Source organism: Phallusia mammillata, chromosome 2 (assembly GCF_965637545.1).
Source record: "Phallusia mammillata chromosome 2, kaPhaMamm4.hap1.1, whole genome shotgun sequence".
NCBI lineage: Eukaryota > Metazoa > Chordata > Ascidiacea > Phlebobranchia > Ascidiidae > Phallusia > Phallusia mammillata.
In genome coordinates this window covers 28801069-28817581 of record NC_137253.1, presented here as the reverse complement: position 1 = coordinate 28817581, position 16513 = coordinate 28801069, and the positions used below count along the sequence as shown (strand labels likewise).

The 16513-nt window shown below is 37.4% G+C and overlaps 1 protein-coding gene across 2 annotated transcripts; it reads right to left on the bottom strand.

Moving 5' to 3' along the window:
* Window positions 1-1419: 1419 nt before the first annotated feature.
* Window positions 1420-15052, bottom strand: LOC145213371 (protein-glutamine gamma-glutamyltransferase K-like). Of its 2 annotated transcripts, none has more exons than XM_080081620.1 (15): window positions 14879-15052; window positions 12667-12855; window positions 11388-11541; window positions 11020-11126; window positions 9933-10051; window positions 9157-9285; window positions 8549-8738; window positions 7959-8079; window positions 7256-7404; window positions 6652-6759; window positions 6185-6400; window positions 5249-5443; window positions 3028-3191; window positions 2496-2635; window positions 1420-1975 (listed from the first exon to the last, which is right to left on the bottom strand). In XM_080081620.1, the coding sequence occupies exons 1-15, from the start codon at window positions 14940-14942 to the stop codon at window positions 1822-1824; spliced, it is 2199 nt and encodes a 732-aa protein (XP_079937746.1). In that variant the 5' UTR covers window positions 14943-15052; the 3' UTR covers window positions 1420-1821. The 2 variants fall into 2 exon arrangements, with proteins under 2 accessions (XP_079937746.1, XP_079937743.1); XM_080081617.1 differs by lacking the exon at window positions 14879-15052 and adding an exon at window positions 13414-13577.
* Between the last annotated feature and the right edge of the window lie 1461 nt (window positions 15053-16513).

Below are 16513 nucleotides of genomic sequence, written 5' to 3'. Positions count from 1 at the left end.
AACCGGATTTTTCTTCGATTTTTTGATCTCCGAAAATCGAAAAAAAGGGAAAGGCTATTGCCTTAGGCTATTTTCGAAAATCGGGTCAAAATTTCGGGTTTTCGATTCCGGTTTGAACCGGTTTGAAGGTTCGGTAGGAAGCTAAAACCGGCGAGAACCAGTTTGAAACTGGGATATTCCGGTGAAAACCCACCGAAAACCGGATTTTTCTTCGATTTTTTGATCCACGAAAATCGAAAAAAGGGAAAGGTTATAGCCATAGGGTTTTTTCGAAAATCGGGTCAAAATTTCGGGTTTTCGATTTCGGTTTAAAGGTTCGGTAGGAGGCTAAAACCGGCGAGAAACAGTTTGAAACTGGAATATTCCGGTGAAACCCACCGAAAACCGGATTTTTCTTCGATTTTTTGATCCACGAAAATCGAAAAAAGGGAAAGGCTATAACCTTAGGGTTTTTTCGAAAATCGGGTCAAAATTTCGGGTTTTCGATTCCGGTTTAAACCGGTTTGAAGGTTCGGTGGGAGGCTAAAACCGGCGAGAACCAGTTTGAAACTGGAATATTCCGGTGAAAACCCACCGAAAACCGGATTTTTCTTCGATTTTTTCATCCACGAAATTCGAAAAAAGGGAAAGGCTACATAGCCTTATGGTTTTTTCGAAAATCGGGTCAAAATTTCGGGTTTTTGATTCCGGTTTAAACGGAAATATTCCGAGGAAAAACTACCGAAAACCGGATTTTTTGAACCCCGAAAATCGAAACAAGGGAAAGGCTATAGCCAGAAAACGCACCGAAAACCGGATTTTTCTTCGAGGCTAGAACCAGTTTTTTATTTGGGTAGTGTTTACCCCACAATGTTGAGGGTCCCATTATACCCAAAAACGAAAATTTGGTAAGTACGATACCCAAATTGGTTTGGGTATCAATCACCCAGAAAAAATACGGGAAGTCCCTACGAATGTACCCTGTTTGACATAAAAGTACCCAATGATTTTCGGTGTTAATTATACCCAGGTTTGCTAACATGCACTATATGGAAATGCACTGCCTTCTTTACTGCAGAAGTTGGCACCCTCAATTTTAGTTCAGCGAAAATTCAGATACATAACAGGTCTGCTTTTATATACTTTCGACCACTAGACTTAATGTGCCTATTTTTGTGGGTCACCCAAAAAGGAATTTAAAAATCTTTACAATACCATTTGAAATTCGATCATTTTGTAGAGTTGTGAATCTGCCTAGGACTTTTAGTCGCATTCGGGTTTAAGTTAGGATAGGACGGGCTTGATTCTGGCCTGACATCACATCATTTGTGCCGCAATTTTATTAACTTTTGGGCTTTGAATTTCGGCTTGTACTTTCGGGTTCGGGCTCAAATTTTGAATCCGCTGGCTAGTCTGACCTATAGCATGTACAACAACAAGCACAATCAGTTGATGCGTATTAAACGGTATGACACAAAAAACGAGTAATTAACAAAGAACTAATTGATGGAAACAAACTATACCCACATGCGTCTTTTGTGTGAAACCCTTGTTTCAGAAATATTCACTCAATAAAATAGGCTTTTAAGGGTTGGGTAACATAATTAAGAATGAAATAACAGTAAAGAAAATGAATTAGTAAACGAAAGAATACATGATTTGTTCATTGTCAACATGCATTTTATTCACTTAAAATAACATATGCTTGGAGACTGGTGGGATATGTTTGACTGAATATCTTCAAAACCAATTTCCTTTCATGCCTCGGTTTTAAATTGTCCCATAAAACCAGGCAAGAACCGAAATGTCGTATTCGTTTGATTGATTTCTTCGTTTGATTTATCACTGGACACTTTCAACCACGTCGACTTCAAGGTGACTTTTAATATCCTTGACCTGCTTGGCATCGACGTCCACTAGAAGCGCCCTTCGTCCGACTTTTTTAGGCTGAATCATGAAGGTCATTTGGGCCGTCCCACCAGCTACCACACTACGGCTAAAACATAATAAATATACTTGTTTTAACCTGTTGTGATTGGTCAAAACAGTCTACATCAACAGTCAACTCATACAAATAGCCGCAAGTGGAAGTATTTATAACGCAATGCTAGGCATTCCTGTGAGTATTTATTATGAGCAATGTGTGATCCTCTTTCATGAATATAGTGCGAAGGTACCTAAAAGCCACTCAAGCAGTCCCAAAATACATTTCGCTTTTATTGTTCAGGAACGGGACAAAACTAAAATCCCCAGGTCGTGTGTTGAACCTCCGTTAAACCAGATTCGGTTAGTCTGGATCTTCGCCTAATCCGGACAAAATTTGAGGTACAAAGATTTGTAATGTGGTAAAGCTTTAACTAACTGGTATCGGTTAATCCGGATCTTCGCCTAATCCTGACAATTTTTGTGTGGTCCAAACGGGCCTGGATTGATGGATTGAGGTTTACTGCTCACTTATGTATAGTTCAGGCTGGAAGTGGCGTCTGTATGCCAGGACAATGAAAACGAATACTTACTTGAGTTTTCGAATCAGTGGCGAGCTTATCCCTGGACCTTCGAGTGTAATTGTGACGTTGGTAAGTCGTACCGGTAGCGGATTGGTCAAATTCACCACAACCGAGTGTTCTTTGCCAACACGAAGTTTGTCCTTGTCCAACTAAAAAAACATATTTTTTTAACTTACAGCAAGTGTTGAACGTAAAAAACATGTTCTATGTGATCATATGTGAGAAAACTCTCCCATTTCGTGGAAATAGATATTAGCTCATATTTTGATGTAAATTTGAAATTTATGACGATAAAATGTAAAAATTTTAAAACAGTAGACATCGATGTTCGTGTTCGAAAAAGATTCGGTTCCGGCTGAATATTCGGTTTGTAACATCACTAGTTTTTCAGTTCAGTGTTTGTCAAAAACAAATTTAGTTGGCTAATGTGCCAAAAATGTAAAACGTTTTCGACATACTCACATACAAACGATAAAACCTCATCAAGCAATTAAAAAAACATCATTGTCCACATACACAATCCTATACAATATCTACATACCTTAATATCAATTGCTTCCTTATTGTCCAGTCGGAATTCGAATCGGTCAGCGAACAACTTTTTTGTTTCCTTCACTTTCGCGACGACGCTCATTCTCATTGAGTTCAGTCCAACCAACTTTCCGTCGTAATCGCTAAACATCACCGCAAACTCGCGTGACACAGCTGCGTCATAAAACATATTGTGATGTCACATTAGGATTTGTTTAAAAAATAATTTGCAGCAGCAGAAATCTGTATTTCGCGGTTGTGCTGACCACTCGGCCCTTACTACAAGTTTCCGTGACAATTTTTTTGTGAGAAAACTTTCGTTTGCCGTGACAAATTTCGTCAGGAAAGTCATGTTTTAAAATTTGTCAACAAAATGCTATGCAACGCTATAAATAGGGATGTTCAAAGTAAAATAGCTGAGTATTCTAGAATAATTGTTTCGAATCTAGAATATCGAATCCAATTCTTACATTATTTTTGACCCTTATTTTTGACTGTGCAATCATTAATCTTGACAACAACTAAAGTAGAACAGTTTAATACATTATAAAACATATTCTTCATTTAGAATGTAAAAAAGAACCAACCAAAACAAAGAAAAACCCTGGCAAAAATCTTTGCACAACTGCATTGAAACTAAATGCCCCAAAATCCACAAAGCCAGAAAAATTAACATAAGGTTAAAAAATAATTATAACAATTTTATTCAGTGATTTTTATTGCCTTCAGTAGAAGTGAATATGTTGTAAGCATGCTGAGGTAATTTGATTTGTATGGTGGTAGAGGACTGACATAGACTCCCTAGCAGCCAAATATGTAACGTTTGTTAACCTAAAACAACTGCAAAAACAGGCACCCTAGCAAACCAAGTTTGGAAATTGGGTGATTAATTATTTCAATTTCAAATCAACTACCTGCGATTTTGCAACACAAAATATGAACTTTGCATCGTTTACTCACTACATTTTTACGTTTGACCCAATCGTCATGTGTTTGGGACTCCTTTACTGTTTTGCGATATTAACAGACAATCCCATGCTTCCAATCACTACCTAACGCCATGACCGTTAAACGTTTTTTGTTGTCAAAGTCGGAAATCAATTAGTTGCTGGTAACACGTTGCAGAACGTCGAGGGTACTTCGTTTAATGGCATATACGTAATGACGTGATCAGATGCGTAACTAGTGCGCTAATCGTTAATTATGCTTCAAATGCACTACCGTCGTTACGGCGTTGTTATAGTGACTCGTGACTTGGCGTTGTATAGCGCTCCCTGATTTGACAGCGACGAGTCACTTGCCGTCTTTTGCAACTGGTACAATGACCGGGCATCGACGTAAAACCGTAACGCATGTGTTTACATTTTTACCAACGGCGAGAGCACACATTTATATCGGTTCCAATTACCCGATATAAACGGCAAAAATAGATTCGAATCTAACTGGATTCGATATTCTACTTTGAACATCCCTAGCTATAAACAACCTAATTTCAATCCTTTTTGTTCCTAAAACCAACCTATAGGTTACTGGTGTGCCTAAAAAGATTAAAGTAACAATGCTTTAGATCAGTTCTCTTCAACCTTTTTGGGTTTGGTGCACCCCTAAAGTTCTTGTGACGAACTAATGCACCCTGTTTACCTAAAAGGTAAACTGAGGTAAAAAGCGAAATGAAAAATCGTATGCATATCATCTTGTCAATTAACTCCAAGCATATGTTGGTGAATTTTCTAAAATCGGCGAAAAAAACAACACTCGATATCGTAACATCACCCGAATGTAACACAGCCACTATCAAACTAGACACGGGGATAAACCATTGAAAAAGTTTACCTGGGTTATACTATAACTTATACATCAGTTGAAACTTACATATTTTGTCTAATATCCTGAAAGTCAAATATTAATGGATCGTTAAAAGTTTGTGATGCAAGTTTTTTAGGTTTATGTATTTGGATTTAGGCAAAACGTAATTCAAATACAGTTTCATCATGGGTATTAGCAGTATATATTAATTGTTCAATTAGAAAGCGTTTTTCACGATTTGTGAAAAATCTTTAGGGTGTTCATTTTTGCATTGAATGTTTATTTTTTGTAATATTGCTTTTAGTTTGTTAATATTTATTGGTATTTCGTGATGTTTTAGGCGCCACTAATGTGCATTTCGTAAACCATTTCAGTATATCCAAATTTAACAAACTCCGCAAGCGTAAAACACAGTGTTAATTTACTTTCATTTCCCGGGACTGGGACCGACGAGAATCGCTGCCTTTTGATGAATCTTTTCTTTTCTCCGGTATATTGTGTTGAGTGCAGAACAGCCGAGATGTCGACGGTGGCTGCTTCGCTTGTGTCGTTGCGAGCTTTGATCAGAACCGAAAAACCGTCCCCGTTTCGTAGATTCGCCGACGGAGTGGTTTCAAAATCTGCTCATAAGTGAAAGAATATAATGTAAATAAATCAATGTAAAAGTTATGTGAGTAAGAGAAAAAGCGCATATCAGCAAAAGACTATTTTGCTAGTGTTGAACATTAGTTACTTCATTAGCTTGAAATTTATATTTTTCACCTCATATTTAACTTCACTTAACATTACGTTGCATAATGTTAAGCGTTTATCAAAAATTTCGTCTTTTAGCCAAAATGCGCACGACATCTTGTCAAGAAATAAACGCAGTACAAACGAATCCGCTTACTCACATAATACGTTTAATTACATATAGATTGTAAATCTAAAATGTAGCCATTTTTTAATTGTACAGATTATCGCATAATCAGTTTAAGTCAATAGATTGTAAACCCAACTCTGGCGATTTGTTAAGAAAATTGTTCAGATTATCATAAAATCCGTTTATTGCATAAAAAAGTTGACAAACAGGTCATGCAATTAACCGGATTCTTCTTAATAAAAAATCTAAATGCTTCAGTCTAGGTCAGGGGTTCTTAACCAGAGAGAACTCTACCCAGGGGGTGCGGGGATGCTGAATCATTAAGGTTGGTTACGTCTATAATATACACATACAAAAATCCAGGGGGGTGCGAAAATTGGTTGGTGATTTGGGGGTGCAGCAAGGAAAAAAGGTTAAGAACCACTGGTCTAGGTGTAGGCAATTCATACTGACACATATTGCAATTGCACCTTACACTTAATTCCAATTTGTTCAGTACCTAATGTCAATCCCTTTCCTTCTTCCTCCACCGCCAGAAATCCGTCCTGGTATTCCGGATGACTCCCGAACGCGTAAGCTCGTTTAAATGCCGTCCTCTCCTCCGCTGTACCTTCAGGGTGCTTGTAAGTCGCAGTGACGTCATTACGTTCGTCACTTCCCACAGCTTTGGTGCTGATGAATTTTCCTACAGAGCTGAGGTAACGTTTTCCAACACCTGTTTTCGAATTAGGTAAAGTTAGTTTGTTTTTTGACTTTATTGATAAAAAAAGAAAATTGAAATGTAAAAACTATGTGATTTTACCGTAATATGAGTTTTTTTTAAAGGTAATATACTTTTTATCAGTTTTGCGCATGTTAGCATTATAAACCTGTTTTTTATAACTGATTTTACCACTTCATTTTCAAAATCAAAAAGCTAAAAAAATATTTGTTCGCAAAAGAACTTTCTAGTAAACCAACACTTACTGGTTATGGCGTAATCGCCTGCTTCGTCTTGTTCTACGATCCAGTTTACACGGTCCGAGTTGACTTCGGCAAAAACAAAACCAGTTTCGAAACCGAGATAAATTTCCCCTGTGACGAGAAAAAAAATCAAATACTAACAAAGCACACAACTAGAGGTCATAAAACGATTCGCATCATACATTGAAAAACCTAAAATGAAGTGTACACAACTATTTTAATGCCACAGAGATACAATGTAGAACTATTCCACATCAAGGATGTCAAATCTAAGTATTTTATTTTTTTCAACTGACAGCAATATGCTAAAACAATTCAGAACCCTAAATTTAAATTTGGCTTTGTCGACTAACTTGCTACATTAATGTCCTAATATTTCTTTTAGTGAGTTGTTTCGCTTTTCTATAACGTAGATATGATCTACAGTGAGATAAACGAAATGATGTCACGTTATTGTAACTAAGACAAAAACAAAAATACAGAAATTTAATAGCAATGAAGTTTATCTAATTTTCTAAGATGTTGTCCATGACAATCAGGACAAATCTTAAAAATAAGGCCGGTGTGAAAAGTGTACGTATATCGGTTTAGCTTAATAAACATATACCGCTCTTAACAGCCGTTACAGGCGCTGGGCCGGTCTGATACAATCCAAGGCTTATCTCTTGTGGTGTTGCGTCAATAGCTTGCCAACCCCCGTAACCTGGAGGCAAGTCTTCTCTCTTCATCCATGATTCGTTCCATACATGAAAGTTCCTGCATAAAAATGAAGTAGTGTCAGTAAAGTTATGATACCATTAAAACCCTTAATCGCGAAACGGCGAATATTTAAAATGCAACTAATGGTAAAATCGCATTGCTCACAATAATGGTCATTAACTACTGGCAAACAATTGTGTATTTGACAGACAAAACAGATTGCAATTTTAGGGAACGTTTTGTTCTAAACAAGTTTAAGATAAAGCTATAATAAACACACCATGAGGGAAATTCCGAGTTTCTTTTTAACAAAGACGACAAAATCAACCAAAAAGACTTGCTGAAGTTACCAAAGCCCAAACCGAAATGCCCAGACCGACTTACAATCTTTCAGTAGTCTATTACAGCACAAGAAAAAATCTGGTACTTCAAATACTTGGTAATTGACTGTGTTTAAAGATGCAAGTTTCAACAGAAGCTATCGCTGGACGGAAATGGTGGTTTAAAAGGTGTAACAGACCGGAACTGAACATTTAATATTTACACAAAACACTTGAGACTACTGCTTTTGAGTTTGTCTGAACGGTGCACACAAATCAGGTTACACTGACCACACGCTGTCGCCCCCGAGCTCGATCTCGTCTCCGTTTTGGTCGACGTAATTGTCGATCGTCATCGAACCTTCGGTGTCGTGAGCTGATGCGAAGTTGGTGATACTGCGAGTGGGGATTCCTAAAATATAAAGAAATGTTCACTGAGCCTGTTTTGATGGACCGTAGGGTTCACCATGCATCCAGGTTAAACAGATCCGATGTAGAAGACCAAAATTCGACTTACAGAAACTGGGATACTTTACGTTCGTTAAAATTAAGATCCAACGGTTCTACATGTACTTATAAACCGAAATTTCACGTTTTCAGGGTGTGCGGATAAACAGATGGGTCAACTAAAAGCAAAAGCTAGAGCGCACAGACATGGGAGTTTAAAATATTCAAAATACCACACCTGAAAGAAAAAGAAAATATACCAGATTATCATGCAGTTAAATTTCAAACTAATTGAAAAACAACTTCTTGGCAAAATTGGATTTAAAACCCGCGTTAGAAAGTAAAAAGAAAAGAAAACAAATGTGTCCAAAAACCATGACGATTTTTCGAACGGCTGTTCCTTACATAAACACGACACAATCTGAGAAACATACCTAGACATCTTAAAACTGTTGTTACAACTCCGGAGAAAACCCAACATTGACCGTAGGACACGGGTCGCCCGGTTTGTAAATATTGTTGCAGAATTTCCACACTGCCATTCCATTTGGTGGGCGCTACTCCCCCAGCATAATCACCCGACCAATTACCTTCCAATACACCGTCATCGTCTTGTGAGTTAACCTAGAAATGTAGAAAAAAAATTTATTTTTTTTGAAGAACACTTTATTATTATGTGCTCCAATTTCGGGCCCGCTTACATACGTTCGAGATCTAATCTAATTTCGGGCCAGACAACTCTGGTTCAAACCTACGACAATTCAGAGAACAAAAAACGAGTTTTTTCAAAAGTTCGGGCCAAAACCGAAACATTTGCAAAACAGTGCATCACTGGTTTTTATATGTGTATATAGGCCAAGCGCTTTTAACCATTTGGACGATTTTTTCCACGGGGTTCGAACCCAGGACGCTTCCGGGTCGAATTCCGATCAAGGCTTATATGTAAATGGGACTGGCGCTTGAGACCATTCGGTCAAACTCCTTCCCACCATTTCGACAAATGCTTGCCTTTTGTAAAGAACTGCGTTTAGTGCCTACTTACGACAGCAGAGATGAGTCGAGTCACCCACACGGGGTCGCCCTTCTTCTGTGCGAACTTGGCAGGTTTTGCTTTCACTCGTTTGTCTTTGTCCAAAAGTGAAAGACAACATTCCAGTACGTTCTCTTCAAACTAAGCATAAAAAAACAATGCATCAACAAAATTGCCCAATAAGCTTTCAAGTTTTAGGTTCGCAATTTCAGAGCAAGCTGACAGACACAGCACTTCAAGTTTAGTTTCTTTCTGAACAGAAAAACAAAACTAATACTGCAAATTAACGTTAAATTAATTATGTGAACCAAATGTACAAAAACAATTGACCGATTTTTTGGCATTTAACTTTATCAGTATCGCCATGAGTGGAACATCAGAAGGCCTTTAAGTTCGAAATTGGATTATTTTTATTGATGCAATGGAGACTCATATCTACTTTAGGCATTGCCACTGATTGGTTTTGCAGCAAATAAGATGAAAAAAAACTTGTAGGTTCTCTGGGTGTGCTACTCTATAAAACGTTTGTGCTCGTTTATACTCGCATTAAATTTAAAGCACAAACGTGCGTCTTCAAAGACCCTCACGTAATATCAGATTTTTTATACAATGTAGCTATCTAAAGCTGATAGTTGTCTGACTTTTTTTCAAAATGTAATATCGGCTTTAAATTTCCATGTTGGCGTTGTTAGCCGATAATCGGTACTGGTATCAGCTTTAAAAGGTCGTATCGGTTTATCCCTAGAACATAGGTATATTCGATTACATGTCAGTATCAAGTTACCAACCTGCCCAAAGTTCCACTTCTTCGGTGAAATCCAAGCACTGTTCCCCCTGTAGACAATTCCAAGATCGTTCATCACATATTCTGTTCTCTCTTTATCGCTCTCCATGTAAACTGCGTCGTCTGTGTAGCAATTTGGGGTAAGCCGTTAATAAGCATCAAATCCCAACTAAAAGTATTTTAATCATTTTCAAACTCTGTCGAATAACTTAATTTTCACTACACGTGATTCCGAGAGTTTCGTAAATTGTTTTAGCTGAGAGTTGCAAATCGGGGCGAGGCTTTTCGCGCTGGGCTGGGATTGAGTTTTTGTTGTCACAAACGGGCTTGATTCGGGCCAGACTTCACATTACCAAGTACCAAGTTGCTAAACTAAACATAATGCCCAACAACCCTAAAACGTCTAGTGCAGTGTTTCTCAACCTGGGGTCGCGACCCCCAAAGGGGTTGCCAAGCACTTTTGAGGGGGTCGCGAAGACGCAACTCAACACGGAATTATTTTATCTGTATCATAAAAACTTTCCCTGTGACTTCTGTTTAGCATATAGTAACTCCCACGACCGTTTGACCTAGAACGGGCCGAACAATATTTGCGATTGTATACTTCTATAATTGCGGTTTTGGGCTTTTCTTAACATAAAAAACACGAAATAGTAAAATGGTTAGTGAAAATGAGCCACAAGCACAATTTTAAGGTTTTTCTTGAGTACAGCAAAACGCCTAACTATTGCAGCCACGTTAGATTGCAAATGTGTGATGAACACAATCTCATTCTGGTAGTTAAACTTCTTGTGTGTGTAAAGGGGTCGCGTTGTGTTTAGAAAATTTCTGAAGTGGGTCGCATAGCAAAAAAGGTTGAGAACCACTGGTCTAGTGTAAGCCATCGACTAGTATTGTCCACTGCTGTAAATGTCTTCTTTTTATATCCTGTACTATATTATGTATACCTTCTTTAACTAGTCTTTAATGTATATGCATATCAAATGGATTTTCGGGCCTAAACGGGCTTCTCAAACTGATTCAAAAACGATTCAAATCTCCTTTGGATACTACTGATCTGAACACCAGGGAACGTTTATCACGTGACATACCTTTACACCAGGCGTTGAAAAGTATGATGACGTCAGGCTCCTTGTCACGTGTTGTGATAACTTGGTCGTCTGCCAAGTGACTCGTGAACTCAACAACTGCTTTGTATCTGGTTGTAAGAGCAATTCAGAAAAAAACGAGTAGTTAGAAATATAATGTATTCATTAGTGGTCAATACGGCCCATGTCTTGTCACCAGTCGCACTAATGACACCTTTATAGGTCGAAACAGTGTGCACTGTATGCAGCTTACTTGTCAATTATCGGCTTAATGGAATGGAATATAAATAAAAATGGAATTTAAATAAAAACGCAACGAAAAACGTATGGTTTGTCTGAAAAGTGACCAATTGCGGAAAAAGTTTGCTCACTGTCCAATGGGTACGTTCGGAGGGATATTGACTTTAAAAGTGACCAAAAATGTTTCGTGATCCTCTTCAATTATCTTCATTCCCCATTTCCTATCATTGAGTGTATCCACTAGAGGGCATCGTATCTTTGCTGACGTCAACTGTGGGTTTGCACCTGGTAACGAGACGAAATAAGGATTAAAAACTATGCCTTTGTACGTTTATTAAAATAAGCACAAGGTGGGGTAAAAATACTAAAAAGGTTTTGTTGTGTACTTTGAATTACTTGGTACCGTTAGTATATCACTCTTTCTATGAATAAAATCGTGGCTTACTGCCCATTGGAAGTTAAAAAATATGTTTATTAATTGCGGTTTAACAACACATGTAAATTAAAAATAGTTGCATAAAGTTTTGCACTATTTTTTACACTATAAATACCCAATATCGCTTGACACCAAACAAAAAAGGGGATACTTTACAAACGAACCATTATCTCTAGGCAATTAGACTTGTAGAACGCGACTATTGGCGCAAAACCATGACAAGATTTACTGCTTTTAATACAACTGCAGCACCATCGTTATAGTATAGGGTGGTTGTTTGTATACAGCTAAGTTGCAGTCCAGTTTCCACTGACCAGTGGTCACTACTGCTAGTTCCCTAGTGGCCAGACATGTAAATACCAGCAGTTGGTCAGTGACATAGTGTCCCGAAAGGTTATGTCAATAACCATTACGAGATAACAACCTAGACCAGCGGTATCAATGTTATTACGATCAGAATTACGATGAATATCCTGAAGCTGAAGTATGAGTGGAATTTGAATTAGTTTTGGTTATACACAATGAATTATCCAAGATGTTTCGTTTTTATTGGGGACAAATACTAAGTGCCTAATTTCAATATCCACGCATGAAAGAATAAAGTTACAATTTTATTGTTACTGAAAAGTCTTCAAAACAATATGTTACGTTTGCATTTGAACTGTCATACGCACTATTATATAATTAAAGTTTTTCATCATATTTGACAGGAAATAAAGCATTCTTTTACAAAATCAAACAATTAGGCCTCGAATTCTTGTTAAAGCCTGAATTCGATGTAAAACTAAATTCCACACCAACTCTGGCTTTCAAATACGAATTTACAGAAATGTGTTGCGTTTCCTGTTTAGTTAACAGTAGTATACGGCCTTCATGCACAATCGAAAAAGTATGTCGTTAATTCTAGGAAATTATATTCAAACATATCATCCCCAAGGCAGTTTCATACAAAAACACCATAATCCCGTACATACCGAGATTAAGCTCGATAAAGGCTTTGTCGGCCTGCTTATGGAACTTGCGTTGAAATTTCATCTTTACTAGAAAGGTCTGGCCTCTTCGCAGCACAAGAAGAGGTGTATCGAAGTCATTGGTGTGGTGAGCCAACCGGTTTTCATCTTTCACCCAATCGCAATCTACCGTTTTCAGGTCCAACGGTTTATCTAAAAAGGTTTCAAGAAACGTGATAAATATAGTGTTATGTTGAAATGGTATTTAACAGAGACACATGACACAAAAAGGGCATTTTAGGCCCATGTTGTACTGTAAAAGAAGCGGCAATAGCTTCGGCCAAATGAGAATAGAAAAAGCTTTGCATATTTATATAACTTTGTAATTAACATATAATTATGTTTCTGCAGGACCATGTTGTTAAGTAAACACATATTACGTGTGTGTTACAATATTTGTATTCTTTTTTTTTTTCAATAATTGTATTTTTACGTATACATTCAAAATGTGCTAAAGCCATTTATGGCCACCTGAGCAGTTTATAATAGAACTGTTAGAGATACATAATATACAGTAAAACCGCAGTCCAAAATGTCAAGTAACGTACATATCGCATACCCAAACAGAAGCAAAACAAAGATCAGACACTACAATATTGGTTTTTATTGCCTCTTAGGATCACTATTCAAATGTTTGTTACCCACAGAAAGTTACAGATCAAATGATTTTGAAGCAATATTCCGTTACCAACACTTCTAAATTCCATTTACCTGAGTCATGTTTTACATCGTATGCGTCTGCCGAGCGACAACAAAGCATAGAAAATGTCGAACTTTTGCTTTTTCTACCCATTCTACAGTGGTTTATCAGCTACAAACTTAAGACTTGTGTATACTACAGCAGACAGAACAGCAAATGACTGGCACCTCATGACAACAATCCCGCCATTCGAGATAACAAATGTCATTGTAATCGTATCTATGTCCATTGTTTTGTCTTGTACCGAAACACAAGACAGTGTTACGTCACTGATGTAAGAGTTTCGTTTTCCAGGATTGAAAAGGAGAAAGTCAGCATACGATTTAAACAAGGTTGTAGAACTTGCGGCTTTAAAACGGATTTTTGCGGCCGTGCACATGTGTATTAAAATGTATGTATTGGCGGTCGTGCATTACCGTATTCGAACTTATAAGTTGCTAGGTGAATGAAGATTGTAAACCTTATTCCAGTAGATTTAAGTTAATGAAAAACATTATGTCGTTCCTCCCAACGACCAAAAACTGTTTCGCTTTAGTTTAGAATATATTTGAAATTGTTGCGATGAAAGTTTGGCGATGTAATTACCACGATGTAATTGCCCGCAATAAAATTACCACGATAAACCTGCTACAAAGTAATCACCTGGATGAAATAAATTTACCACGAATAATTTGTTTTTACAACGACGAAATTTTGCTATGTTATGAACACGGCGATGGAAGATTTCCGGAGTAAAAAAAACAGAACCAGTATTTACGTTTAAAGAGCATGACTGCATTTCGACAGTTTCTTGCCTTCTGTGGTTTTATTTCTTACAACCTGATGATGACAAAAGAAATTGTCGAAACGTAGCCATGCTTTACACGCAAAAACTGGCTCTAATTTTTTGCTGCGAAAACTTAAAACAGAAGATTCGAAGAATTTCTCAGCAGGCCAACTGCGACAGTTTCAGAGAACATCGGCTTTAAAAAGACTTGGCCTCAAACCGCATATCTCGCTGAAAGCCTGTGGTTTAACTGTATTCGGGGATAACAAGAGGTCAAATCGTGGTTTAATAAAACAGACTGGCTCGTGTAATTGACTCGCATTCCAATGTTAGCGGCAGGCCAAGCTTGATATTGGTAAACCTCCCAGAATCGGATTATTTTGAAACTGAAAGCAGATTGTTTTGACATCCTAAGCCTCAAATTGCATCATGTACATTAACATAGCAAACCTTAATACTCTGTAATTTAATGTTTTTGTTGTTAGGGGACTTTCATTTGCAATAAACTTTCACCAGGAAATGTGTAGATGTGGTGGTTATGTTTACCAAAACAGTTCCTGAAAATAGCGACTGATTGTTACATAACATTTAATACAATAAACTTTCTAATTCACTTTCATTTGTGCCCCCACACTTTAATATTATTGTCATCTAAAATCATCTAAATTTTTGATAACTTTTTATAACCACAAGGGTTACATACAAGTTACCTGGTCGGGGTTCTTCAGAGCCTCCCAAACATTGCAGCTTTTTGAGTTTGCTGAAAAACGACATGCTTGACTGCACATAAAACGGGTGACGTCAGCAGATATTTTTGTCACAACGGTGTCAGTCAGTCTACTATTAATAGCCAGACCGGTCCTGTGGAAAGCAAACGGCTCAATAGTAGGTTGAACTACATGTACAAGTAACTGTTTCGTAGCTTTAAACGTTTAGCCGCATCTTTTGGATAAACTTTTTGACTTCAAAAACTTGCAATCGTAATAACTTTAGTCTAACGTTGTTGTAATGCGGTAAAATCGTTACCAAATAATAAAAAAAGTTGTTCTTTACTAATCCATTTTAGCTAACTTTATAAATACAAACAAATGCTACAAAAACGCCAAAAACAGAAATACATTTCCAGCCTTACACAACAGAAAAATTAACACAACTGCCTAAATCTGGTCTTGTCAGCTGGCTGCCTCAGTGCTTTGTTTATTATTGAGACTTGGTGGTTTAGCTGATACCCAAGATAGATAGAACTTCGCTACGCATCATGCACTTCGACACAATCTCAGATTACCAAAAGATTATCGTTAAAATCTGCAATGACGTTGCATTACAAACTGGCTGTGTTTTTCGTGCGATATGCAATGTAAGTGGAAAATTGCCCGACATAAATATACCAGGTCAAATAAAAAAAGACATTGGCACCCTTAGGTATATTCTGGTCTGATAAAGGGCTGTACCACTCGGCATTTGAAATTTGTGAAGCATCGCTAGGCAGTTCAGTCAGTCTGTTATTGCTGTCGCTTCTTAATAGGTAGGCCTACCAATACCTCAAATTAGATATTTAGTATTATACTCGTCACATTTAAAACGCATTTTAGAGGTTGTAAGAAAACGTAAATGTTAACATTTTATTTGATGACTATCAACCTCTGCGAATTCGTAGATAAAAAACGTTCCACCCTTTTCAATGCCACAATTTGCTCGTGAATTTGTCGCAGCATATAAAATAACTTCACTTTACAACTCAATGTTGTCATCTGGACTTTACAACTAGACGACAAAAGGCCAAATCGCCATTAAGATTCGATTTATGGATGCAAAGAATAGTTTACCAAAAATTCCACATTTACAACCGTTCTTTGAGTGCTGTTACACCAACTGTCCTTAATATGAAAACGAAAGTTCGCATCCTTGGCTACTCTAGCATGTAAAGTCAATTTTAAAGTCAGCCTTGCGTTTTATGTGGAAAACAAAACTCATGTTTAAAATAAAAAGTAACATAGAAAAAGATCATACTTATCCTAAAATTTGCCAAAAACTTCGTTAATAAGTTAAACACGTGAAATAGAAATATATTGCAAAGCAAACAGTCATTTTTTTCAAACCAATTGACAAGTACGCAAAGAGGAACCGAGTTACTGGGCGTCAAAATGAAGTGCTAAAAAAGCTGGAACCACCGGATTAAACGATTCCAGCACAGTCAACAACCGATTGCTATCTTTTCGGCAACGCCACGCGTTAAGTTAAATGCACAAACAACTGGGTGGCCCATCTGAAATCTTTCATAACTTACTAACTGTAAATCTGCCAAACCATTGCTTTGTAAAAACAGTTCTATTGCATGGCGTATA